The sequence below is a fragment of the Poecilia mexicana genome, unplaced genomic scaffold (genome assembly GCF_051168715.1).
Source record: "Poecilia mexicana isolate PSO_F unplaced genomic scaffold, ASM5116871v1 scaffold_20, whole genome shotgun sequence".
NCBI classification, from domain to species: domain Eukaryota; kingdom Metazoa; phylum Chordata; class Actinopteri; order Cyprinodontiformes; family Poeciliidae; genus Poecilia; species Poecilia mexicana.
Genome location: NW_028263389.1, coordinates 13627070 through 13652753, shown reverse-complemented (window position 1 = coordinate 13652753; position 25684 = coordinate 13627070). Strand labels below are relative to the sequence as shown.

The 25684-nt window shown below is 37.9% G+C and overlaps 1 protein-coding gene across 2 annotated transcripts in view; it reads right to left on the bottom strand.

The window, feature by feature from the left end:
* Positions 1-11517: 11517 nt before the first annotated feature.
* Positions 11518-25684, bottom strand: part of plod2 (procollagen-lysine, 2-oxoglutarate 5-dioxygenase 2) — a 36801-nt gene continuing 22634 nt past the window's right edge. The window contains exons 8-20 of one of the 2 annotated variants that reach the window (XM_014984975.2): positions 23800-23901; positions 21051-21176; positions 20833-20954; positions 19971-20075; positions 18930-19055; positions 18241-18382; positions 17353-17415; positions 15640-15753; positions 15339-15404; positions 15035-15139; positions 13685-13831; positions 13040-13165; positions 11518-12445 (exon numbers count right to left, since the gene is read on the bottom strand). In XM_014984975.2, coding sequence (XP_014840461.1) covers positions 12290-12445; positions 13040-13165; positions 13685-13831; positions 15035-15139; positions 15339-15404; positions 15640-15753; positions 17353-17415; positions 18241-18382; positions 18930-19055; positions 19971-20075; positions 20833-20954; positions 21051-21176; positions 23800-23901 — 1500 coding nt within the window. In that variant the 3' untranslated portion in view covers positions 11518-12289. The remainder of the gene's footprint in view (positions 12446-13039; positions 13166-13684; positions 13832-15034; positions 15140-15338; positions 15405-15639; positions 15754-17352; positions 17416-18240; positions 18383-18929; positions 19056-19970; positions 20076-20832; positions 20955-21050; positions 21177-23799; positions 23902-25684) is intronic. The other variant, XM_014984976.2, reaches the window with a different exon arrangement.

Here is a 25684-nt window from a genome sequence, read left to right as displayed (position 1 = left end):
TCTATCCATTTTGAGTTTTTGACTAAGATTCACCAAAAGTTTACACCTTCTCTTTATTGTGCAGTTCTTTTTTTTTTCAAGGTACAACATAATTTCCATCTCTAAGCCACAAACAAACCATAAGCCTACCAGAAAGTGAACCCTCATGCTCTTGAAGAGTGGTAGAGATACATCTCAGGTGGGGGAAACAACAGCAAATAAATTGTGTACTTATGTTAATGAAAGATTGGAAAGAACAATACCATTAAAAAAAAATCATTAATGAATATAAAGGTGTTTGTTTTTTTTTGGTGTTTTTGGTTTGTTTAGGGAGTCAGAAACTTAACTATAGACACACTTTCCCTATTATGAAATATAGTGTTTTCACTATTATTTTATGGGAATTCATTCCTTCAACATGGACAAAAAAGCTGTTTGGAGTAACAGATGAAGTGGGACAATTCAGGGTTAGAGTGTAAGAGTTTGCGAACGTCTTGAAATCATGTCAGTAGTTCAAAACCCAGCAGTGTAATTACTTTACATCTTTTGTACAATTATTTCTCTCAAAATACTTCTTTGCCCTTAAATTGCAACCATAAAATTCAAACAACACCATCAGGCCTCAGTGGAGATTTGGAAGACTTTTGACAGGAATAAAGTTTTCAAAAACGTCCTTGGCTGTTGAAGTCTTGGATGCTACCCATCATGATTAGTTTTACAGCTCTATAAAATACAACAAATGTTTGATCAAAGTACTGCACAACAGGTAAAACATGAGACACAGTCAAAAACAATTAAACCCTTAAAACACTAACAATCACTGCTACTTTCACACTGGGTTAACAAAAGAATGTTTTTGACTGAGATTTAAACACAAGAACAAAGCGATCTCTTCTTACGTGCTGAGGAAGCTCAATCCAGAGCTTTGGGGCCACAACATAAAACTCTCAATCACCTCTTGATGTATTCTCTGATTTAGGAGTCATCCAGCACCATATTGATGAACAAGATGAGCATGCATGAAGAAGCTGCTCATTAAGACATTTAAAACAAATAGAGGAAGATTAAATTGATCTTGAAATAGGAAGTAAGTGCAATGAAGCAAACACTGGAGTGATATGCTCTTGATTCATTGTACCTCTTAGAAAAACATATTTGTTATCTTTATATCTTTTAACAAATGAAAAACAAGAATCACCAAAGAACAGTTTTAATAAAAAAACCCCATAAAATTAGAAGATTGGTATTAAAAAAAGGCATTGCTAGAATTTAGAGTATAATTAGATAAACCTCATAATTAACCTTTGTAGGTTACAGCATAACACACCTCATATCTGAAAAAAAAATATTCATAAAGATTGATAGTTCTATTCAAGGTCTTATAATAAAGTTTTTTTGAAGGAGGATGAATGCTCATTTAAACCGATAAAATTCATAATATTTTTATCTTCCTTTTCCAGAAGCTTTGGTGAAATTTTACCACACAGTTGCATTCTTTGGTTACTCCCATGACCTAAAGCAGAAAATGTCCAACAGTCTGCAGTAATTAGCAGTTTTAATGAGTTGTCACACACACTTTCACAGCAGTGGAGCTCAAAATGCTGGAGTGAGAGGAAATTAAAAGGATTGGCCAGAGAGGGAGGAAAGACATTTGACCTTTTGAGTCAGTTTTCAGCTTTGCATTCCAGAGAGCTTGTTATGTTCAACAGATCTGTGTGATTTCTAGCTCTTTCAACTTCCTGTGGCTTCTAACCTCACGTAAGGAAGTAGAGTTTCCACATGTCCTTCATAATAACCACTTGACTTTGGATTGTGCTCTGTACTGATTTCATCAGACCTCCACCTTCTAAGGTTAAATTTACTCAGCCATCTCACAGTGAGGACCCACTGCTAAGCTTGGTTTTGCTCTATAATTACTGACCAACCTAATATTACAGAGAAGTACCTCTAAACATATACCAAACCAAGGAACATTACTTCCTGTTTCCAAAAATATCAGCAGATAACTCACGTAACACACCACACAGGGCCATCGCATGCAACGTTTCTGATTCAAAAACTGTATGAGAAAAATTGTTGTTAGTTTATGAATCCACAATCCATTGCTGATCTTCCTTCACCTGTTTTACTCAGGCTTTTTTTTCTGTGCAAACTTCTCCTGTAAAATAGTTTTATCCCTTTAGACAAATTTGTGAATCTGAGAGCAAAACAAAGACTAAGGTAATATTCCCAGATGGAAGACACAGTGGCACAGTATTGCCCTGCAGACCACAGTGTCCAGTGGGGAATATTCCATTGTAAAAGCACCAACGATATTCAAAGAAAAAGGAAAAAAAAATCCCTTACTTGTGGTTAGTCTTTTAGGTTGCAGCCAAAAAAGGATAAGGGTGGATCACCACTGGGTTTTGTCTTGATGTGTTGTGGTTACCAGATTGCCAGTCTGCTACTGCTGTGCTTCCAATGCTTCTTTCTCCTTGGAGGGCAACAGGTTCACATGGATGGCTCAAAACAGACACACCCTCAGTGTGAGGGATTCTTCATCTGAAATATCTGATCAGACTTCAGGACAGAAGTGCCTGCTGCAAATCTTACTGAGGCTCGAGACTGGCAGCCTACAATTAACTACAGCTATTATACAGAAGGGAAATGACACAGTGCTTTCTATGAAATGAAAGATCAAGAGTAACTATGGGAATGATCTCATGTCTTCTTTTCCTGAAAACATTTACGTAACCTTCGACGCTGAAAATATAACAAAAGTGGCATAAATGCAGACCGAAAATGGTATTTGTGGTTGAGTTTTATTTTCCTGGAGGAACCTCGCCAAAGATTAATGAGGTGAGGTGCTTAATTATAAAAGAGCACGTTCAGGCAGACTCGTGAAGTTTTGTGTATGTTGAAATTATCAATGAAACTATTGTTTTTCTTTGTTTAAGTGCCTTTGAGTATAACTGGCATTACACAATTACTACCTTACTCTTGATTATTAACTTTGGGGGTTATCTAACCACTAGAAAACAGCCAGCCATTATCCTTAATTTATGGTATGTTTCTAACAAACAGACATGCATTGACCATTAAAGTTTAACAATAATATAATACTTTATCTTGGAAGTTTGATGGCTTTTTGTACTTTTTGTACAGGCAGTGGAGCAGCATATGTTTCAGAAGAGCCTGCTTGAAATAAAAAGCACAGCAAAGTGCTTTGGCGAGACCTGAGAACAGACGAGACCTGATATCGACTGGTATTGGTGAATATTTGCTTCTGCATGGTCGGCCTGCTTTTATCCTCTCCCTTTGCCGCCTTCAGCTTCTTCTGGAACTCAAACACAATGCAATTACACATCTCACAAGCGTAAATCCCAAACAGGGACTTCTTTGTGAGACGTGTGTTTGGGTGGGTCAAGGAGACGGGCGTGAACATTATTGTCAGGTGGTAACCACCATCCACATGTCCAATTGTGTACCCACAGTTGTGTCTTAGGGCACTCAAGCCCTGTGGGGTACACCGTGTCAGGTCCACATGCTTTTTTCAGGAAGTTATAACAATCCTGAAGCATGTGGACCTGACAATGCGGCAGCAGCATATGGTGGATGGGAGCTAAAAGTGCCGCAGCACGTTTTAGCTCCACCACCAGGCCATCAGTATCGAACCTGAACGTGACGTCACGTTCAGTTCAGTTCACTAATGTAGGTGGAGTGAAAATACATTCTGATGTCAGCTCCCAGAAAGTCTGACAACTTAGCGTACTGTGACACAGCATGGTCTGTAAGTGTCTGTGAGTTCAGGGAGCCAACCTCATGAATGTCAGACTGGGTGATTTCCATTGTGTGCACAGCACAGCTGTCAAACGGCAAATGACACAAAGATAGGTTTCAAGTTAATTATGATTCCAAAATACAAACTTATATTAATTGAGAAATTACGCAAACTAATGTAATGTCTTAAATAATAAAATGTAGTTTATATGTTAATGGGTATATAATAAATTTATGTTTACATGTCTCTATGTGTCCCCCATGAGTCCCCCATGTATTCAACATGTCTCCCATGTCCAACGTGTCCAGCCAACGCCGTGTGTCCTACATGACCCATATGTTCAACGTGTCCAACCAACATGTCCAATGTGTCCAACATGTGCAACGTGTCCCCCGTGTCCAACGTGACCCATGTTCTCAACGTGTGGTCTGTAAAGAAAAAGGAAAACTGAAAACGTTTTACCACATCCAAGAAAACTGCACTTTGATCAGTCCATTTTGAGAAAATAGGGCCACAGTGGTCAAAATGTTTTCAAGAACCAAACTTTTTCAGGGTAATCGCTCTCAAGTTCTTGCGTTTTAGATCCCAACATATAAAGGGCAGGTATTTGCAATAACTCACAGGGAACTACATTTAGGGGAAAACTAACATTTGTAATAATGGTTCTCACAAATTTAGGGAGAAAATAGTGACATAATGGGTCCTGCTTTTGATGTGGGACCTTAACAGCATTCAGAAAATCCGGTGCCATCCGTCTGCTTATTTAAACCAGGCAGTCAAGGAAAACTGGCTATATAGCTATTATCAGCATAAAATGAAATAAATTTTACTTAGCACCAACAAGTGGCAGCAGGGACAAAGACCTGGGAAATAGATTCTTGTGGGCCTCAGCTAGGTGCAGATTTTTTAATAGTATTTCAGACCAAAAATGATAACCTGGACTGGCTTTAAATTAATAGGGTCTAAGCTGTAGTTGACAGCTAAGTCACACTTATGACCTAAGCAATTATCCCCTCAACCAAGTATTGGAATATTGGTTGTGAAAGATGGATATGATTGACCGAGCTTTATTACACTGAGATCCAGTATGAAAACGATAAGTCTGGGTGGCTGTCTCTTGTTTCATGCCAAGAATCACAAACCATCTCTGGTGCAAGTAGCAAGGAAATTGACTTCATGTAAGCAGAACCAAATGTGTTTATTCGAAAACAAACACTGAACCAAGCAGGCTCTTCTGAAACATATGCTGCTCCACTGCCTGTCTTTATCAAACAGCAAGAGTGTTTTGATTTCAGTGTCTAAATTCAGTCTTTTGAATATTCCAAAGTTTCCCCAAATTAATCTTGCTCCATTTTGTCATCTAGGTCTAAATATGTGGTCAGAATGACCAGTTTTGTAGGTCTGAACATCAGTTCATTGTTTTAGCTTCTTCTTGCGTCTACAAAAACAACAAGTTTGTTCCTTTTGAAATGTAAAAATCAGAATTTGCAGTCCACATGTGGACTGAACTTAAAACTTAAAACGGGCAACAGAAATGATCAAACTAAACAAAGACAGCAAAAAAGCTAGGCCCAAAATTATTCATGCACCTGGCAAATTTAGATTGAAAATGTCATGATGTGAGAGGAGAGTTTAAGAATGGACCAAAATGCAGACAGGAGCTGGGAGCATGTTAATGGAGAAATACAGACAAAAAAATGACAAAAAAAACATGGAAGCACAGGGACACAGAGCCAAACAAAAACCAAGAATCCAGAACAAAACACCTTCAGGAAAATCCAGGGAAGTATCCAGGGTCAATGGGAATTAACAGAAGGAATTAGCAAGGAGTATGAGCAAGAGAAAGATTACTGTGAGGGTTCAATGCTGGAACAGAAGACCTGAGCTGATTAGCTAACAGTTTGCAAGTGTGAGGGGAGAGAGAGACAATGTGGCACAGGGGGCAAGAGAGAGCACACAGGGGCCTAGAAAATAAATCTAATACTAAGGAATAACTCAATCTAAGAAACATGACAGAGTAACAAAGAATAACTAGAGACAAGAAATAAACTAGAATCACCAATAAAACAGAAAAAAGAGACGAAGGAAAAAAAACAAAGCAAACAAACCTCAAAGCAACTAACAGAAAATGCTTTTTAAGATAAGATTGGCATCGCTCCAAACATTATATGTATACACACACACACACACACACACACACACACACACACACACATATATATATATATATATATATATATATATATTTTTTTTTTTTTTTTAATAAAAGTGCAATGTGCGTCAGTTTGAAAAAAGAAAGTATTTTATTTACATTTTATGGCGCACTGATATTTCTTATCTTCTCAATCAATGGAAATATGGAATTACAGCAATTAAAGCCTTAATGTGGTTGAAAAACAGTTCTTCACATTTCCACTGGTATTTCACAATTTGTCTTTGGAGCTTTCTTCCAATAAGCTTTAGAAAAGATTGGATCTACTTTAGGATTGATGAATAGAAAAACAGAGGGACCCGAAAGCAAGCCTCTTTTTTTTCATGCACTTTTATTGACCTAAGACACGTAGCCTCTGTGTACCCGTACAGACACACCCTGACACCAAATTACCCTACACTGCTATTTTTTTTTTTCAGCTGAAATTCAACCTACAAAGAGATTGAAGGCGCAAAAGTCAGACTAAACACTCTGAAAGATCATTCAGAAGTCTCCAGAATAGCTCATAAAAGTCCCGCTTTGATTTTCTTAGCTGGCTATAAATGGAGCTCCTGTGGCTTTTGACAACTCCCCATCCTCCACCCATCCTCTGTTCCACTTTTGTCTTCTCCATAAATCAATATATGTTTGGGAGTGTGGGGCTGCTGATTGTTTGTACAGAGTGTAGATGTGTAATTTGGATAAATGGTATGTACAAACAGTTTGCTATGACGATGGTAAACAGTCTGGGTGGTTAGAAAGGGAGTGTGCTGATGGTCTCAAGGCATACAATCTGCTATAATTGGTAGTGTATAACCTGAGCATATTTGATTACCCACCTGGATGATAGGTGTGATGACAGGCTCACAATAATTCCCCCTTTTTTTTTTTTTTTTTTTGTTAAATCGCCCGGATCAAAGTTCCCATTTCTTGTCCCTGCCAGCACATCATTGGGTTGCATATAATCATAGATATTAGGCTGCCAGAAGGAAGTCCATCCACACAGGTATATTATTTGTGATGTCATACATAGGCTTGAAATGGTAAATTCTATTGACTTTTTTTTTTTTTTTTTAAATCTTCCCGCGGTCTTATAGTGACGCTCAGGAGGAGTGTGGGGTGTCGGACAGCGGGGTAGTAGGGAGGGAGAGAAAAGGGGACCGTGGGGGAGTCAGTTCTCCAAATCACACACACACACACACACACACACACACACACTCAGGATGAGTGAGACCTCACACAGGATACGAATCTTGCAGAGTCCAATGGACCCCGGGTCCAAGATGGTGTATTAATGCTACAGCTGCATTTACTGCAGCCAAGTATTTCTTTGATTTCAAATTGAAGGAATATAATCCAACTGCTTACTACAGCTGACAAAGAACTTTCTCTTGCAGCGAGACAATAAGTATGCATCGAACGAAGGATTTTGTCATGTAAGCAAATACAAAGTTTAATAAACATGTTTGCTTCTTATAGTTTTCTTGCAGCGGTTGCTTTCCTCTTGACATTTTTTTTTTCTATTCAGGGACTATTTGTGAAGCATGATTAATGTTGATCAGATTTTTCCCCCTGAGCCTTGGATGTTTGCAGCTGATACTGAGTTACCATAACCCTCCAGAGTGATACTGTACTAAATGCTCTCTTTGCCAGGCCTTTGGGGATAGGTGGGCAGAAATGTTTTGGAAGATCTTGGACAATGCTTTCAGATTGAAAGAGATTTTATTCCGGCATAAGTTTTCTTTTTATAAAGTAAAGGGGGCTTATTAGGCACTGTGCATCTTTAGAAGTGCCTTTATAGCCTATTTTCTACCATTTTACAATTATACACTGCTTTGTGTTGGTCTGTTGCATAAAATCCCTATAAAAAAAAACATAAATGGTTGTGGCACATAAAATGGGGAAGAAAAAATATTACTCAGAATATTTCTGTAATTGTTGTCAATACAATAGATGTGTTCATTCTAAACAGAACAGGGTGGGAAAGTTGAGCAAATAACCGGCCAAGGCAACAATAATAAAATTGCAATAAAATAACACTTATATTAAGCTTCGGCTCACAACAAAGGATGCAAACTTTGTCCAAAAAATGTGTTTCATTTAAAGCTGACACACAAACACTTAATGAACAGGTGTTGGTCCAGCAGAACACGTCATACATTCTTTCTTTCTTTATTGTTCATTTGCATGGGGGGACATGTTCACTATGAACAAAAACAGAACACTATAACATTTATGGCCTCATCTAATTTGCATTGCATGTCCCCAGATGGAGCTTTATCAGCACAAAACAATTTTAAAAGACATAAAACAACATAGCAAGATAATAGTAAAATGGGGATGAAAAGAGCGTATGTTAAAGAGGCCTCCCACCGCCAGTGATTCGACAGTACAAAGCATGAGTTAAGTGTATAACAAAATATATATGTTTTTTACTTTACAGTATCTTTTGATGGGTGTTTTCTCGTTCCACTTTTTAACATTTGTGTGAAATGAAGATTAATGATTTCAAAAATCTTACAGAGATGCACGAGGCCAAAAAATACACAGCTGCACCGAGTCTCTCCTCACTTTTTGTCTCTTTGGAGTATTTTTCCACTAACTCCAAATTGCACTGTGCCTGAACCCAGATATCCCCAACCTCCGCCCTCTTCCTCAAACATAATTAGAGAAATTTACAGAGAGCTAGCCATGTGGTATCCTGTATATACAATGCGCAAGTGCAGAAATAGTTGGGCCCCTTCAAGTGATGTGACTGGGTTTAAAAGCTGTGGCTGCATTCCTCATAATTCCTCACAGAAAAGCTGATTGGGGCTAGATATTAAAGATAGGTTTCTGGAAGTTTAAATATTTTCAGAATTTTTCAGCATGAAGCCAAGCAGAAGTTTGGAAATCATCTATGTAAAGTTAGCAAATAGTTTGTTTAGTTTACTAACAAATGTCCTATGTCATTAGTGAATTCCAATTATTTTGACTGAAGTATTTGTTTTAGTGCAACGTTCAGTTTTCTTCACAATTTTGCCTTGTGGTTAAAGCTGCAGTATGTAACTTTTATATAAAAAAAATTCCAAATTTTTTTTAAACATATTTATTCAAACTCTCACTATTTTGTGACAGTTTGGTATGAGAAATATGAAATGTTTTTTAAACAAAAGAAAAAAAAATCGAGTTCCTACTCCCAGTGCTCCCAGTGCTGTAGCTAGAAACAACCCATTACAGCCACATTTTATTGTGATTTTCTTTGATAGAGAAACACAAAATGGTGTGCGGTTGGGGAGTGGAAAGAAAATATTTGGATTACAATTAAGTCTGAAGTGTGGCCTTTATTAATCGAATAGTGTCTTGAAAGCACAATGCACCATGGTGGCATAATTTTCCCCACAGCACGGCAACGGATTAAAAAATGAATGGAGCTAAACACTGGGCAGTGCTGGAAGAAAACCTATTAGATCTATTAAAAGTTGCAACAAAATTAAAACTGGGGCAGAGGTTGTGTGATCAAGCAGGGACATCTAAACTACAGCTGAGCTACAATGTAATAATTTAGTTGAAAGGGTATGTCAACGTGTTAGAATACACCTTCAAACATGCAGACTTAAATCTTATTCGGAAACCGTGGTAGTATTTTACTTGCAGCTATGGACTTAAATCTGAATTCAGATTACTACTTAAAAAAATTTAATAACTTAAAACCAAGCATGAGATGTAACTTAATGCATTTCTTCAATGTAACATTTCAACAAAATATGTTTGCAGACGAATGCGCAGTGGGATTATTAGGGTAGTGTGTGCCACAGGCAATTTCTTTCAGAATCAGAGCTGATGCAACACATAGTTTCGTGTTTTTGCTTTTATAGGTCATACCAAAAAAGTGTAACTGAAGCACCCCAAGTGATCTTTAAGAATTAGTTAAAAATAGGTAAAAAATATTGACAAACATATCAGATTTTTACTAAATGTTATAGGTATTTGTTTGCTACATGGCCAGGAGACAGAAATGATAGATAGGTAGCTGCTGTTGTCACATTCCCCAGTTTTGAGACGTGGGCCAACTGTGATCACACACTGGCTGGGTTAAAGCATTTCAGTTGTGATTATGAACACACTTCTTAAAAATCCATTCAGGGCAGAGTGTAGGCTGTGTTAATGCCTAAATCACTGCACTCCCCCCCGGAAACAGCATAGTTATTGACATATTTCTATTTACGTCAATGTATGTTATTCTGTTACTTGACTTCAAGCATGAAATGTCAACAAGCTAAAGCATGCCTAAAACAACCTGCCTTTTGGGATTCAAATACATCTTCTTTACATTTCCTTGCGTTGGACTAAAATAAATCGAGCTTTCTTTATCCCTTCCTCTATTTGATAAAACCATTTATGTGGCATTTTTCTATCTCGGGCAGAGTGCAGGTTTTGCTGCATTCCTGCTTACAATCAATGTCACCTTTCAGAGGGTATGAAGTCGAGCCAGTTCAGGGGGAAATGATGGACACAAAAGGCTCTTTCAGCAGCAATAAGTCTCCCTCCCTAGTCTGACCCAAATCTCCCCCGCGTCACCCCCCCCTCATCATAGCTGGCTCATAGCAGCTACTCAGACATTCAGCCTTCATCTCAGCTTTACAAGGAGCAGAAACGTGCCTTTGGTCAGGCAGCCAGCAGCGTAGGGTGAAAACATGGCCCCTAGAGGTGGGGACAACTCTCTAGAGAGGCTGTGGATGTTAAAATATAATGAGAACTGATAAGAGATGTGAGACCTTAGATGTTTCATATCAGTGAAGCACTGGTTTGATTTGATTCAAACTGACTGAACATCACTATTTTAAAGCATGACACCTTACCCTGTTCCACCCGCTATAGATTCCCCATCTGCACCTTCTCAGTCTTTACATCTCTGATCTGCAAAGTTTTCTTTAGGTTACATGTACATGTTTGCACACTCCCTCCAAGATACACTGAACTACATTCTTACCTATGTATATCATCACACCACACCCCAAAACACACACGTGAGGCTCCCTTCAGAGCAAACAGGCCTGATTGATTCTACATGTGACATGTCCAAACGTGAAAACAACCTGAAACAGGGATAACACCATGTAGGTCTGTCTGTAAACGTGATGAGTGGGCAAGTTGATCAGCTGGTAGGTCTTTGGAGAAGGACCTTTGACCTTTTGTAAGACCAAAAAAAGCTGCTTAAGGTCCCCAGAAAGAACATTGTAGAAACTTCTGAGACCAGATTAAAATAATAAAAAAAATGTCTCAAATGAGATAGAAGTGTCAATTAAATTCAGTTCAATTCTGTTCATGAATTTACAACAAACACTTCTCTTATACCACTTCACATGTAATAAAAAAAAAATAAATTCAACTGAATTATATAGATTCAAAGTCAGGTAGATGCATGTCAAATCAATGTTAACGAAGTCATGAGATGCCTAAGTGAAATGGGCCTCTCATGGCAACACCAAGCAAGTGATGTAATCCAAACGTTGTTCTGCAGACGTCTGCAGGATTTTCAGGAAGGGCTGACCTGGTATGAGAAACCGGAACGGGAGCATAATCATCAAAATAATACAGGAGCAACCATTCTTAAACAGATTTTATTCAATCTTGACAATAACTTAAACATGTTCGCTTTCTGAGTTTCAAAACCCAGTCACTCACATCTCTCTGGAAAAAAAAAAAAGGCATTTTTATTTACAGAAAAGCAAATGTTTGGCATTTTCAATAAAGCAAGAAAAAGCAGAGGGCAGTAAAATGTGAAAATTCTAACAGGTGAACTGAAATCTGCTGACTTGCTTGTTAGTGAAAATACTGAGAAAATAGCCCTTTTCAAAGTTTCTTCAATAAAAGTCTTGAATAAGCTGCTTCAGTATAGAAAATCAAATTAACATGCTATCCAGCAAATAAAGAAGTCGAGTAGCACCAGTAGTAGTAGTAAGCTTCAAACTGTGAAGAACATTTTATACATGAAACACAATTGCTCCAGTTAAATGTGCACATGCTTCAGCTGCTTGTTTGTGACGATACCAGTGTGTATGACGGCTACCATGATGGTAAAATCAGTATTATAAACATTATGGCAACCTACAGTACACATAAATGTTGTCTGATTTAGCTTTACTTCCAATCTACTCTGTCATTTATTTCAGTCACTTTTCTTTACCATTTTCACTCTGTTTGACAGAGATTCTTTGAAAAAATCATTCTTTCAAAGCATTTGCTTTAAAAAAAGAGAATTGCATCGTGTGATGACCAAACACAAAAACGAACCAAAAAAAAATAAAAATAAAAAATAAAAACTAAAGCAAAAATAAAGAAAAAAAATAATTTATAGCAGGGCATTGAAGGGCAGTTCAAGGATCAACAAAGGACACAGCGATGTAGCGAGTGCCATTGGTTGTGGGTAGACCTTCGTGGAGATGAGTCAGGCGTCCTGGGTGCATGAAGCTCCAGCCTTTTCTTGGTGATTCTATGGAGCAGTTGTACCGATGGAAACGGCAGCCTCCACCCTAATTTGGGTGTAAACAGAGCAGACGAAAAACGTTGTGTTTTTAAGATGCCCAAAGTGCATCATACAAGAACTTTCACCAAGTCCCTTTAATATATCCTTGCTAGACCACAGGTATTTTTATTTTAATGTCTTATTCCAAGCTAGCGTCGCCCCATCGTCTCCAACATAGGGATGTTTTCATGGAGTTAATAGATGCTTTTTCAAAAAAGAGTTTTACTTCTGTCTCGCAAAATAAATTCTGTTCATCTGATTGGTAAAATTTACAACACTTACAAAAACGTTGTACTTTGATGACAGGAAATACTGAGAGGCAAACGAAGTTTATAAGAGAATGCAAAGAATCCACATTCATATTCAAAAGAATATGAATTATATTATTCAAGACACAATTTTGCTTACATTTTATGAAGGGGCAAAAGCGTTTAGGTTAAAATAACCAAAAGGTCCAAGATTTTGTCTATCACTTCTGCATCCATTGTGTTTCTGGCCAAAGAAAGAAAAATGGCCAACCTAATAGCAATATTAGAATAAACTGCTCTAGTCTGAAGGAACCAAAATGGCAGTCTGTGACTTATTTTCAAAATGCATTTACCTGGAAATCAGTATTCTTGTTGTTGAGAGCGATGTTGATGGTGAAGGTGGAGGAGTCGTGGTGGGGCTTCAAGAAGGCCTGTCTGTTGGGTGTGTATTTAACTACAAAGTTCATCAATGCGTATCCCTGCCGTGATAGAACAGAAATACACTGTGTCACTCGCTAGTCAGAAATTAATGCATTTGGAAAATCTGAAGGACACGCAAATAGGGGCCTGTAAACATCATCAGGGTTTATATGTTTTTATAAAGCAAAACAATTCCTGAATTGTGTCCTATATTTAAAAGAAACGTGTTTCTGGCAGCAAAACAACGCAGCCAGAAGGGTGGAGCTGTGTGTGGAAAGTGTTGCGGAGGGGTGCTCTGTGAAGCAGAAGGTCAGCTGGAGACTGCAGCTCCAGGGAGGAGCTTTGTGGAAATAGTTGGTGCTTTATGAGAGATTCAAGGTTTCCTCAAGCATGAATGAAGGAATCAAAGCAACACAACTTGCATAGAGTTTGGAGGGTATTACATTAGAATCTGAAAAAAAAAGTCAATTGGACATAATATTCATGGTATTATTACTCCTCCCATCCCCCGGGGGGTTCATGAGACAAGTCTTAGCTTTTAGAAGAAAGAAGAGGGGTTTGAGTCATGTCAAACTAACCTTTGTGTAATAACCGGAGAAAACCTTCAATGTGACGGGCGATATGAACTCCCGGAGAAAGTGCAGCCACTCCTTATCAAAGCCAATTTGTTTCATGTGAATGTCATCCGTCGGAACCGTCTCGTAGCCTCCGGCGATCCTCTTGTCCTGAAAAAAGGACGAGAAAAGAAAGTAGCGCGATTAACAATGGAACAAATGACCCGCCGTTCTCAAAGTGTGTGACCACAGCTTTCACCGTGATGATTATGCTGGTATGTCTGTGTGCCAATAAAACCACAGGCAGGGCTGTTGTCTGTCAGCATGAAGCTTAATGACCCGTCCAGGAGAGTCACTTCCCGAACAGAGCTATTCAAAGTGTCTGCATGAATTCAGTCTGTCCCGGAAAACTCACAGACACACCGTATTACCAATTTAAAGCAACATAAAACAGCCCAAACACCATGAAAATAAATGTTGATCATTAGTTCTTTCTTTAGTGCAGCTTCTCATTTTAGACATGGGAACTGTTGTATGTTAGTTCTGTGTCTATGAGCTTTTCTGTTATAAAATAGGAAGGCAGCATTGTAAGAGCTCCCAAACCAGGGATGCAATAACACAATCTTGTAGCCCTGGGAAAGAGATAGGATTTGAACTTTATCAAGTTTAATTGTAAGCTATTTTCAGAAGATTTTATGTCACACCCAGTGATTGAAGTTGCAACCTTTTTTAGGCTGGTTGAGTCTTATTAAAGCCCATGCTGTCATTCAGCAAAGACTGCGCTGTATTTGAGAGGATGGAAATATCTTAGCCACAAACTAGCTACCTCAAACTAGCTATCCATGCTTTTGGATTTTCCATTTATTTATGAAACTAAATAAAAACAAGGAACTAGCTGTGTTCAGCTTCTACTTCTCCAATGTGACTTTTTACATTGTATATAATCATTGCAAAAATAAGATTGTAGGAATTGACACATTTTGTAAACATCTTGGGTTTCTGTAGTGTGTTATGTTTTTTTGAAAAAATTCCATTTGACCCCATCATTGTTCAATAACTATTGGCAGTGAGGAATTTGTGGTGAGTGGTGACTGAAATAATTATAGAAACCAAATTATGCCATATCATTTATACAGTGAAACCTTAGAACAGGGTGTACTTTTCTCTTACCATGAGTGTAGATGTAGCCATAAAATCAAAAGTTATACATAAGAATTAAAAAAAAAATGCTTAGAAGCAGAATATTATTTTTAAACACACAAAATGCTTATAAAAAGCAAAAAGAAATCCCAGAAAACAGTGGCCACAGGCATGAGCTAGTATTGCAATACCTTTCACTTTTATGCTCAGGAAGTCTCAACCAACAGTACTGACCTCATGTTTGCCTCCAGACCATAAACCATAATGCTCCATCTCCTCAACTATTTCATCACACGCCTTCTCTGAGAGCACCGGGAACCAGAACACATCTGGACAAGGCTGCAACACACACATGAACACATGCATGGAGTGACTACAGAGGAAGGACTTGACTCACATCTTCACCTGGGGTTGTAGCTGCTGTAATGCGATACCCAGACATGCTAAAACCAGATGTTGGGATTTCCAGGCGACATTATGTCACTGTCTTTCTCGCACTCTCAGTCTGTACATGTGAAAGCCACACATAAACACAAACCTCCTCCAACTGGTTCTCAGTGAAAATTTGTGTGTAGTTTGGGTGGATGTACTTCTCCTTCCAGTCCTGCATGCAGAGAGATTTTTAGATAAGCAGACATTTTTTCACGCTGTTTGCCGACTTGCATACCTCACAGGGCTAATCGCTCTCCCTACCAGCCAGGAACCTTTTTTTTTTTTTTTTGTGCATGACAGCTTTCTATTGTCTCATATTTCTAATTCTTCCATTACCTCTAATTTACAGGTGGCAAAAAATAGATTTCACATGCGTGTAAAAATAATGAAAGACCATAATGACTTACCGCAGGGTTTTCAAATATCTGCCACAAGTCGTTGTTGTAACGAGATACGTTGTAATTAGCTGTGGAAATGAGCCTCCCAAACTCATGACGGTTGGTTATATACATGAATACTCCCTGCAGCAAACAGGGAAATAAATGCTCTTAAATTCCATACAAATGCTAAAGGTGAAAAGTCTCTTGATGTCTCACTATTTACAACAGATGTGCGTCTACATAACCATAAAACATGCAGATTTAAAGCTCGGTAAATCCCTTAGTGGTTTTGGCATACAAAAGAGAATAAAAACTGATTTAAGTGTGTCTAAAAACACACTGAAATCATGCTTAATTCTAGGTTCAAGTAGACAGGTGGCATATAAATAATCTGAGATTATTTATTGGTCAGTTTTCTCTGAGTTGCTCTTGTAAGGACAAGACAGAGTCATTAAGGGGTTTGGGGGGAGGGGAGGCAAGACCAGGAGGGCATCTTGGGATGAAGCAGATCTAGAGAGGACGCTCTAATTTCAGTGATGCATAGGGAGGGTGCTGTGTGGGAGTGGATCTGGACTCACTATCAGACTAGGCTTTGTTAATGTCAGAAATCACAGATTATGGGTCTGTTTTGCAGCCGTGTGGTGCTGAGTTTCCAAATTGCAATTGTCTCAGTTCGTGTTTGCAAAGATGTGATTCAGGCCAAATGCATAAGAAGCGAGGTAAAAGGGTGTGTTGTGTTGGAGCCTAGTCTGAGATCAGTCGGTGTGTTCAGTGGGGGAGGTGCTGCTAACGCGTGATTGGCTTGTAAGGGTAAAGCATCAGGGTAGAGGACTTGCAAAATGACTCTTCAGCCCTTTAAAGTCTATCTAAATCTAAACTGCTTATAAATTTAAACTTTTCACAAACAAAAGGTTCACATTATTTTCCCCAAAACTGTAAGAATTATTTTTTGTTGTTGTTGTTTCTTACACTGTGACAGACATTGCAAAAGCATTCAAACCTTGAACTTTTTCTTATTTTTTTGTAAATTTTCTCATGTTTCATACACAAACGTAAATCATATCCTATCTGTTTTTCTTTATGCATAGCAGAGAAATTGAATGAAAATAATTTATTTGTATTGATGACATCATGCTGGAAGATGAACCTTTGCCTCTTATAGCTCTAGACAGAGCTATAAGATTACACTGTATTTACCTCCTTCCATCTTCCCTGCAAGTCTCACCAGCTTCCCCGTTTGTGTTTAAAAACAAACAAACAAACAAAAAAATAAACATCCTCACAGGATGTTGCTGCCCACACCACAGAGACTTCCATTTTTCAGGTTGACAGAAATTAATTATGAAGTGATTGCACTGGTTTTTATTTAGGGCTATCAAAGTACCGAGAGGTGAATGCATATACATGCCACACTTTTCAGATAAAAGCATGAAATAAAAATGATGTAGGCTATTCTTCTCCTTACATGTCATTAATTTGTTAAACTTGTGTGTGGGTTAACCATATGAAATTCCAATTAAATACATTGAAGTTTGTCATCGTAGAATGACAAAATGTGGAAAAAGTTCAAGGGGTCATCATATTGTATAAAATTCTCGATCTCAATGTTAAATGTTATTGGAACCTGACATTTTAACTTAGCACTGCCTATTTACAAGAATCACAATCAATTCGTTTCTGAGTGCAATACTATTGAAAATGAAAATATCAGACAGCAGAACAATCAAAGCAAATATTGACCTTTGGGGACCTGAGCATATGGAATGATTCCGGAGAAGGGGAGTCTTTTTCCCTGTGACTGGTCTACAATAAAGGAGAAGCATCATGTAAATAAGGCTGCATAAATTTTACTCAAGAGTAAGAGACAAAGTGACAATGAAAATATGTCCATGTCACACACAGTAGAACTTAGTAGGAGTGAAAACGCGCCCGCATGATCAAAAGTGCAAGACTCCCTCTGAAGCTGATGTTTTTTCGGGGTTAGTATGGGAGGAATGCATAGAGAGCAGGGCAGTGGTTCAGCTGCGATGAGAGGTGACAAGTAGGTGGCATAGAGTGGAGCCAAGTGAACAGTTTAAAGGTGTTCAGAAAAGAAAAAAAGCAAGATACATGTCAGCTGCCAAACCAAGCATTACAACTGACTGAGATCATGGCAATAATGGTAGCAAAAAACAAAAGATGATGGGATGCAAGTAGAGCAGAGTACCTTAATGCTCTGTAGACAAACCAGGAACATAGTTGGGTCATGCCTTGGTGACAAATACATTTCAAAACACCTACATACTTCCCTGACGTCACTGACTTCTGTTACAAGTTAGATGTGTTGCATTTTCTACTGGCATTATTAAGCCTTCTTGGTATATAAACAAAATCCTTTTCTAATACCTTAACACTTCTGTCACACTATTGCCTAGCTGCCTTGTATTTCCAGCATGCCATTAAACACTCCACATTTGCCATTCTAAAAAACTGATACTGTAGCATATGCATATATCTTAGAAAATATTTTCAGATGTGCCAAAATATGTGCCAAGAACAGAAACAGTGTGGCAGAAGCTTATTAATACCAAAACATATTCATTGTAATATTAAAAATCCAACACACCATTTTCCCCCCCACCTTCTTACCATTTCTCTGGAGTTCCTACACAAAGCCATATCTGGGTCCAGTTTCTCCAGAACAAAATGATTCCTTTCTTTAAGTTCATTCCTCAATACAGTTCCCTTGATGAGGTATATGTGCGCCATGAAAGGAATGTTCCACACACCCCTTAAAGCAAAAAGAAACATAAAATCTTTCACTTTACTTCCACACTATCTTAAGGGAACAATGAGAGTTTGGTGATTTGATTAACTTCATGCAATATTTAGGATTTAACAACTACTGACTTGGAGTAACTATGTGGTTAACAAAGTTGATATATGTTATGTGATATTAAAAAAAATGAGAACGATACTGTAACAGTTGTCTAGCAGAACAGTAAAGCAATTTGCTGTCATGAAAAACACACAGAACATATTACGTTGTCCTGAGTAGCAATGGAAGGCGAGTTAAGTGTAACACAATCACAGCACTATGTAGAATATTTAATAAATGTGCACTTTAAAGATGAACTTTCAAGTATTTGCACTGATTCCAATGAGCTACTGGACTTATGTTGCTATGTATCGCTAATAGTGGCTAAGAATGTTGTCAAAACACTGAGATGCATTTGATAGGAGTTACATCAACACTCAGAGATTAAAACTTGCATGCTGTGTTTGAAAAGTTGAAAAAAAAAAAAAATGAAACGTTAAGTGGTATACGCTTGACTCACACTCGTTTCCTTTGTACAATGTCAACATAATCCTCAGATCGTGCATAGTAGCCGTCCAGACTCAAGGCTCCCCAGAAATTTGACCAGAGCTTGCCGTGACGAGTGACAAGTGGTCCAATGACTTTTCTGTGAAGGCAAAGTGGAAAAAACGGATAAAACTAGACCAACATCTAATGCACAGATTCCCTTTAAAAACCTGCCGGAGCTGAGCAATTGACTTTTGCTTGAAATAACTGCCAATTCAGTAACAAATCCCATAAACATTTAATGCAAACCAGGCCCACTTACTATGCTTGATTGAATTAAAATGATTCCCATGCCTTGCCTCTGGTAGCTCTAAAAATGTTTCACTGTGTCACATTTTGGAGGGGAAGTGCTTCGATAAATCTTATTGTTAATAAAAATATTCTAAATGTATTGTGAAATATTGTTTTGTTACAACTTAATAAAAACAAGACATACCAAAATTGGTTTAATTTAACTTAAATTAGAAGATAGTCGTATGTTCTACGACAGACTCGTGCAAAGCACATTCTCTATTTTTATTTTTTTTTTCCCCCAACAGCCTCAGTGCCAGCAGAAAATTCCCATGGTGCCTTTAAATATCCTAGAAAGTCTCTCGTCTTGCATGCTTCCAGTCGGTAACAAAAGCCACAGTGACATCCAGTTTATGGGAAGGTTTCTTCACAATCATACGCTGCAGATGGGGGGAAAAGGGTTTGCGTGTTTTTTGTTGTAGTTTTTTTCTTTTTTTCTTTTTTGCATGTGTGTTTTTTTGTTTGTTTTTTAGGTATTTCCAAGTAGCATTTTAGGACTAGTGCACTCGACTCCATCTGTTTCTATGAGGAGGGGCAAAAGGACTGGAACCCAAAGCGACCTTTTTAAAACTTTAATTAACTTGGCTGTAATGTTCTTGTGGGTTTGCCACTTCAGGAATGAATCCCGCACTTCAGCATGCTGAAGTTACAGCTAACTTCAGCTGTAACTTCTGAACTTCTGTAACTTCTGGTATGACGCCTGTTTCAGCTGTTGCGTGAGTACCTGTTTTGTTCAATGAGGAGCTTCAGCGTTTGCCGATTGGTGAGCATGACGTCGGAATCTATGCTGAAGTAGTAGTCACATGAAGAGTCCTTGCGGCAAAGATCCCTGATAAAATAAACACGGAACATTGTCAAAAATGTCTTGTTTAAATGCATAAGAGAATTTTAAGCACAGTCTGAGTATCTTTAAACTTTATGTAGATGATGAATTATAAAATATTGGTTGTATATTTCATACTTAGTGTCATCTGTCCAGGTAAATGCAGAGAGCATGAATTGTTTATAGTGGAATTCTATTGATTTTGTCTTTCAGACTGGAGATGCGATACTGTTAAGGAACATACATTAAACATCTCCAATTTAAACGTATTGAAGATGTTTTAACTAGAGATGCACCAACAGATCAACTTGTGAACAAACTACAGGAGGATTGGAAACTCAATAATATATTTTCCCAGTCATAAAAAGCACTGTATGTTAGCATTACCAGGTTGTGCTCACAGTGCGGCAGTTGTTATTTAAACGGGAAATGCAATTTCCATGGATTCATATAAGCTGTACATTCAGGCAACTATAGTAAAAAACTAAACCTGTGAATGGTTGAGAATCCTTTTTCCTTCTTCTCTAATTTTTCAGTTTGGATAATTTCATAATTGCCTAATAAAAAAGACAAAAAATGCTGTCTTTTTAATTACAGTTCTTGAAGAAAAGCTTGTGCTGGCAGGTGAGATTTGGTGCATCAGTAGCTTAAAATACAAAAGCTTTTTCAGTGCTAGCCCATTATGAACTGGTAATCTCAATCTTGTTTTGTTTTTCAAGCACAAGATTCTCAAAGATATTTGACTTAGAACAAGCGGACATACATTCCCATGTTCCTGGCTTCTCCTTGGCTCAAATTTTCCTCTGGTCCCACAACTTTGAAGCTCTTGAACACATCCCTATTCTCCTCCCAGAACCTCTGAATGTGCTTCTCGTGATAAACCTCCTGGGCAGGGAGCCAATATTAACAGATTATTGGGAGGGATTTGGACTGCAGTAATCTAGAAAAAAGAAAACCCAAAAAGCAGCTGCACACACTCACGTTGTTATGAACAAAGAGTTTCAGTTTATCTTTTGGATAGTCTAGAGTGAGCAGTCTCTGGAAGAATTCAGGGAGGAATGGAGTTGGCTGTTCAATGAACACTCCGACCAGCACGTCTGGATACTCCTGTTTGGATAAAAGGAAAGATAAATCATTTCTGTTTTAAACAGCTAATCAGAGTGATGCAACACTGTTTTAAATAAATCAAGAATATTTACAGTTCGCTTCAATCGTACAGATATATAAACATTATGGCTCTGCAGATGTCGCCAACATCACTAAGCACTAAGTAATGCTTCAACAGAATAGCATTACTTAGTGCTATTCTTTGCATTGCATGCTTTTCTCCTACACTCAAGCCCAAGTGATGATTGAAGGCACATAAAAAACTCACAAAATGACACTGTGAACATGCTATACATAGATGGGAATAAAGGAGGACACAGAGATGAGGAAAGACTTTCCCATGATACTCTGCTTAGCCCACACGGGCCAGTCTGGACTTGTGATCGTCTTGACCAGTTCACAGCAAAAGGTCTGGGCCAGGGATAAAATGCCTCCTTTGCCGAACCGTCTAATTTGCACGTTCCGCAATGACTGTATTTCAGGCACAGGAAAGGAACCTCAAACATCAAGCCAACACAAGCTTAAATTGTTACACCAGGACTGTAGACAGGGCGGACCAATAAAGAAGAAAAGGTCGCATTGACAAACTGGAGCATTTACAATGAGGTTTAACATGAATCAGACACAGAAATCGGGCTTGTCTGGATTGCTAGTCTTTGTTGGTGGGTTAAGACTTCCAGTGTCTTTGCAGGGCCAAAGGTTCAAAGTTAAAGTTCGTAAAAGCCACAGAGGACTGCCAGAGGACTAAGTTCACCCGGGTAGAAAGGCACAGTGTAGACACAGTCGGAACAGTGTTCCCACATGACCCGATATCCTGGTCGTCTCTGTCCCAAACAAACAAAGAGACACAGCGGAATGATATGTCTTCTCAGGCTATTTTACTTCAGCAAACATTTCTGTATTCATTGTGAAAGGTCAGCTGGAGGCTTTTTATGTGCCTCGGTTAGTGCCAATGTAGTTTTAAAAGTTTAAAACATTTGTAGCCATTGGACATTCTCACATTTGTGACAGGGTAACTGCAAACTCCTGTCTATTTTATTGGTATTTTATGTAAAGAAAAACACAAACAAACAAATAAACAAACAAAACAAGGCAAGCAGTGCATACTTGTAAAGAGGATAGGAAATTATTAGCTTTTTCTTTTTTCTTTTTTTTCTCTCAAATCTGAAAGCTGCATTCAACCCTCTCGTGTCAATTGGTTTTTAGAGCTGCAAGTATTTCAGGGCATGTCTCCAGCACCGTTGCACATCCAGAGACTGAAATCTTTGTCAGTTTTCCTTGCAAATTAGCTCAGTGTCAATGAGCACAAGCTACTGTGAGCATCTGTTTTCAAATTTTACACACTCTGGTCTGGATTTTAGTCAAGAGTTCTTAACTCAAGACTGTGTTTAGGTCCACACAATTTCATTGTAGGTCTGTTTGCAAACTGAGACTAGAATTAAGAGTCACAGACCTGCTGGAAAGTGAACATTCACCCAAGTGTCAAGATGACCATGTCTTGGTGGATTTGTGGTGGCATGAAATTTGTAGTCAACATGTGCAGAATTCGCTGAGAAAAGATGCATTTTTCTCATTTTATGCATTTAGTTCCATTGTTTAAATCTAAACCAGGGTTCAAAATTCCCACAACTTTCTCCTGGACCTTTTCCTGTATTGTTCTACATATTTTTCTACTGTATTTTAATAAACCCACGAGGCCTTTACAGGAAAGCTGCATTTACACTGAGACTAGAATACACAATTGCAGTCTCCAAGGTAATTGGTAGAAGTGGAATTTTGCAAGGAGATCAGAGTAAAGTGTCCTGAATACAAATGCAAGTCATGTATAAATTCACTTATAATTATACGCAATTTTGCATTGGACCATCACAGAAAATCCCTAAAGCAACATTGATGTTTGTGGTTGAAATGAGAAAGGTGAATGATTTTTTTTTTCAAAAGCAAAGTCCTGATGCCATTAAACTGTGAAGAAAAACTTTCAAAAACAAAGCAATAAAAAAAAAAAATAAAATAAAAAAAATCGTTGATAGATTCCAAGCTCAATGCCCAGAGTGACAAATACGGTAACATACTTCACAGATTAAAGCACAATGCCTGAGACATTTACGAAAGCCTGCCATTCTTGCCCAACTCCAGCCTAGACTGACAAATTTTCAGCATGACCGCTGTAACTCACTATTGTGGAAAAAAGCCGGATTGCGGAGCCCACTAAAAGGCAGGCTGGTCAACAGTGACTCCCCTTTAAATGAGCACTTCTCAAAACCTCAGAAACCATATCCTGCACCACAGCCATGCAATGCTTCCCTTTTCTCCTGAGTAGATCACATCACGTTTGTGCGCCTTAAAAATGTCCAAAAACGTATAAGGCTATTATTGCAGGAAAGAAGGCCGAACTGACAGCCTCACTTATCTGTTGAAAGAAGACAAACCGAGCTCTGCTCCGTCTGTCTAGACGGTTACCCGGAGCTAGACGGCTCGTACTGGAAATACAAGAAACTGTTTCATCTTTTCCTTGCTTCACAAAAAATAGGACAAAAAAAAAAAAAAAGTTTCCGTGGCAGCAGTTTTAGAAAGAACAAGCATTACAAAACAGATGGAAAAGTGCTAAATGTGAATCACTTACATGTAACTGAGACAAATCCAGAAGATCGTCGTCACAGTGGCTGCACCCATGTTCATAATTCCATGCGTTGGGGACGTAGTTCCCCAGGTAGTTCAAGTACATCTGTGGAAAGAACAAAGTCAGTGTATAATGTTTATTTCTTTTCTATTCTAGACTTCTTATTCAGGAAAAGTGGTCAAAATTAGTGGTGCAACAAAACGATTGGTTTAGAAATCAGAAAATGTTCAGTAATTGATGTAATGGACATATCTATATATTTTGACTACTGTAATAAAAGTCACTGGAATACAACATTTCAAATATTGGTGCCAAATATACATGACTCATGTTTTATTTTGGGGTTTTTTTTTCATCTCAATTAATGTTTTATTGATTTTCTTGTTTTAAGTGTTGTGTTATTACAATTTTCATTTGACTCTCCTCTATGTCAGTCTTGTAAAATGAGAGAAAAAAAAACATTCTAGTTTTGATTTTCAATTAAATAAATCCAAAGCAAAACACTTTTGAAATGAAACTTATGTACATAAAATTAAAATAGGTCATTAGTGACAAGAAGTCACCACCAATATTGATTTTTAAAACAATCTATTTCACCACTGAGTTGGTTTGTATAACTCTAATACATGAAGCATTGTGTAAACAAAAGCAAGTAGACTTTAGAAAAGTAATAAATATGTTTGGTAATTTTTTTTTTAATCTTTTTGTAACAATGTTTCTCAGCAATATGTGTCATAATATTGGAAACCCTGTTTATTCCCCTATATATTGTGCCATATAAGTAAGAGATATGTATTGGATTGAACATTTATCTAAAAAAACAAACAAACAAACAAAAAAAAAATGTGTTTGGTAAAAAAAAAAAGTCTTTCAAATTCTGACCGCTGCAAAACCTTTTCAAGTGGTATCCTACTATTTTTTATTATTTCCTAAATATGCTGATCTCATCCACTGCTGCTGAGTCCTTGGATATTTATCTTAACAAAAGCATTTTGTATAAGAGTATCGAATTTACTTTGCTAATTTCCCCATGCTAAAGTAGACATATAATCTTGTTGCAACCAGAATGAGCTGTAGATGATTAAACATGAGGTAATATTTAACTATATGCCAGTTATTCAACTGCCCAGTCCTAGAAAGGCATGGATTTAGTGCTCTACCATTAAGCGCTTCAGCTCCAGCTGGTATGACATTTTGGGGAAAATGACTCAATAAATTGGTGGGTTTCGCTCAAAGCTCGTGTGGTCATTAGTGGAAAAAGATTGTGATGAGTTAAAGGACGGGAAATATCAGACTAAACTTCCGCAGAACTGCAGCATTATCTTACAGACATCCTGTTAACTTACTGACTCTCTTGGACTGATAACTGAATGATGGCATTGAGCAAATGAGAAACACATGGTCAAGAGCATTAGCAAGCAACCGTGACATGGATGAGAAGTCAACTATGGCGAGGGTCATCTGGCAAGTATCCAGTAGGCTGCATTTTTTTTTTCCACTCACTGTGGGGGAATGTATCAAGTGAAATACACTATTCATGATGAGTGGTTTCTGAGAAAGACATAAAGGACAAGGGTAAAAAGAAAAAAGTTGTGGTTTCAAAACCACCAAAAGTTCTCATTACACTGTACCTAGGGTTTCACAATCCTTACGGTAAGTTGCCAGAGAGACTGAAATATTTCCCAGTTTTATGGAGCTTAGAGCAATGTAGTGCTGCTCCTCCCCAACTTGTTGCTGCACAGGTGGTCAGGTGGCTGAATGAAAGCAGCTAAACATTTCCCTCACTTAGAAGAAAGACAAAATCTTCTCTCTGGAAATATCTCCAGGTGTGAATAATGACCATCTTTAAAACCTAAACTGGTTTGAACCTTATTTTCCTATTTTATGT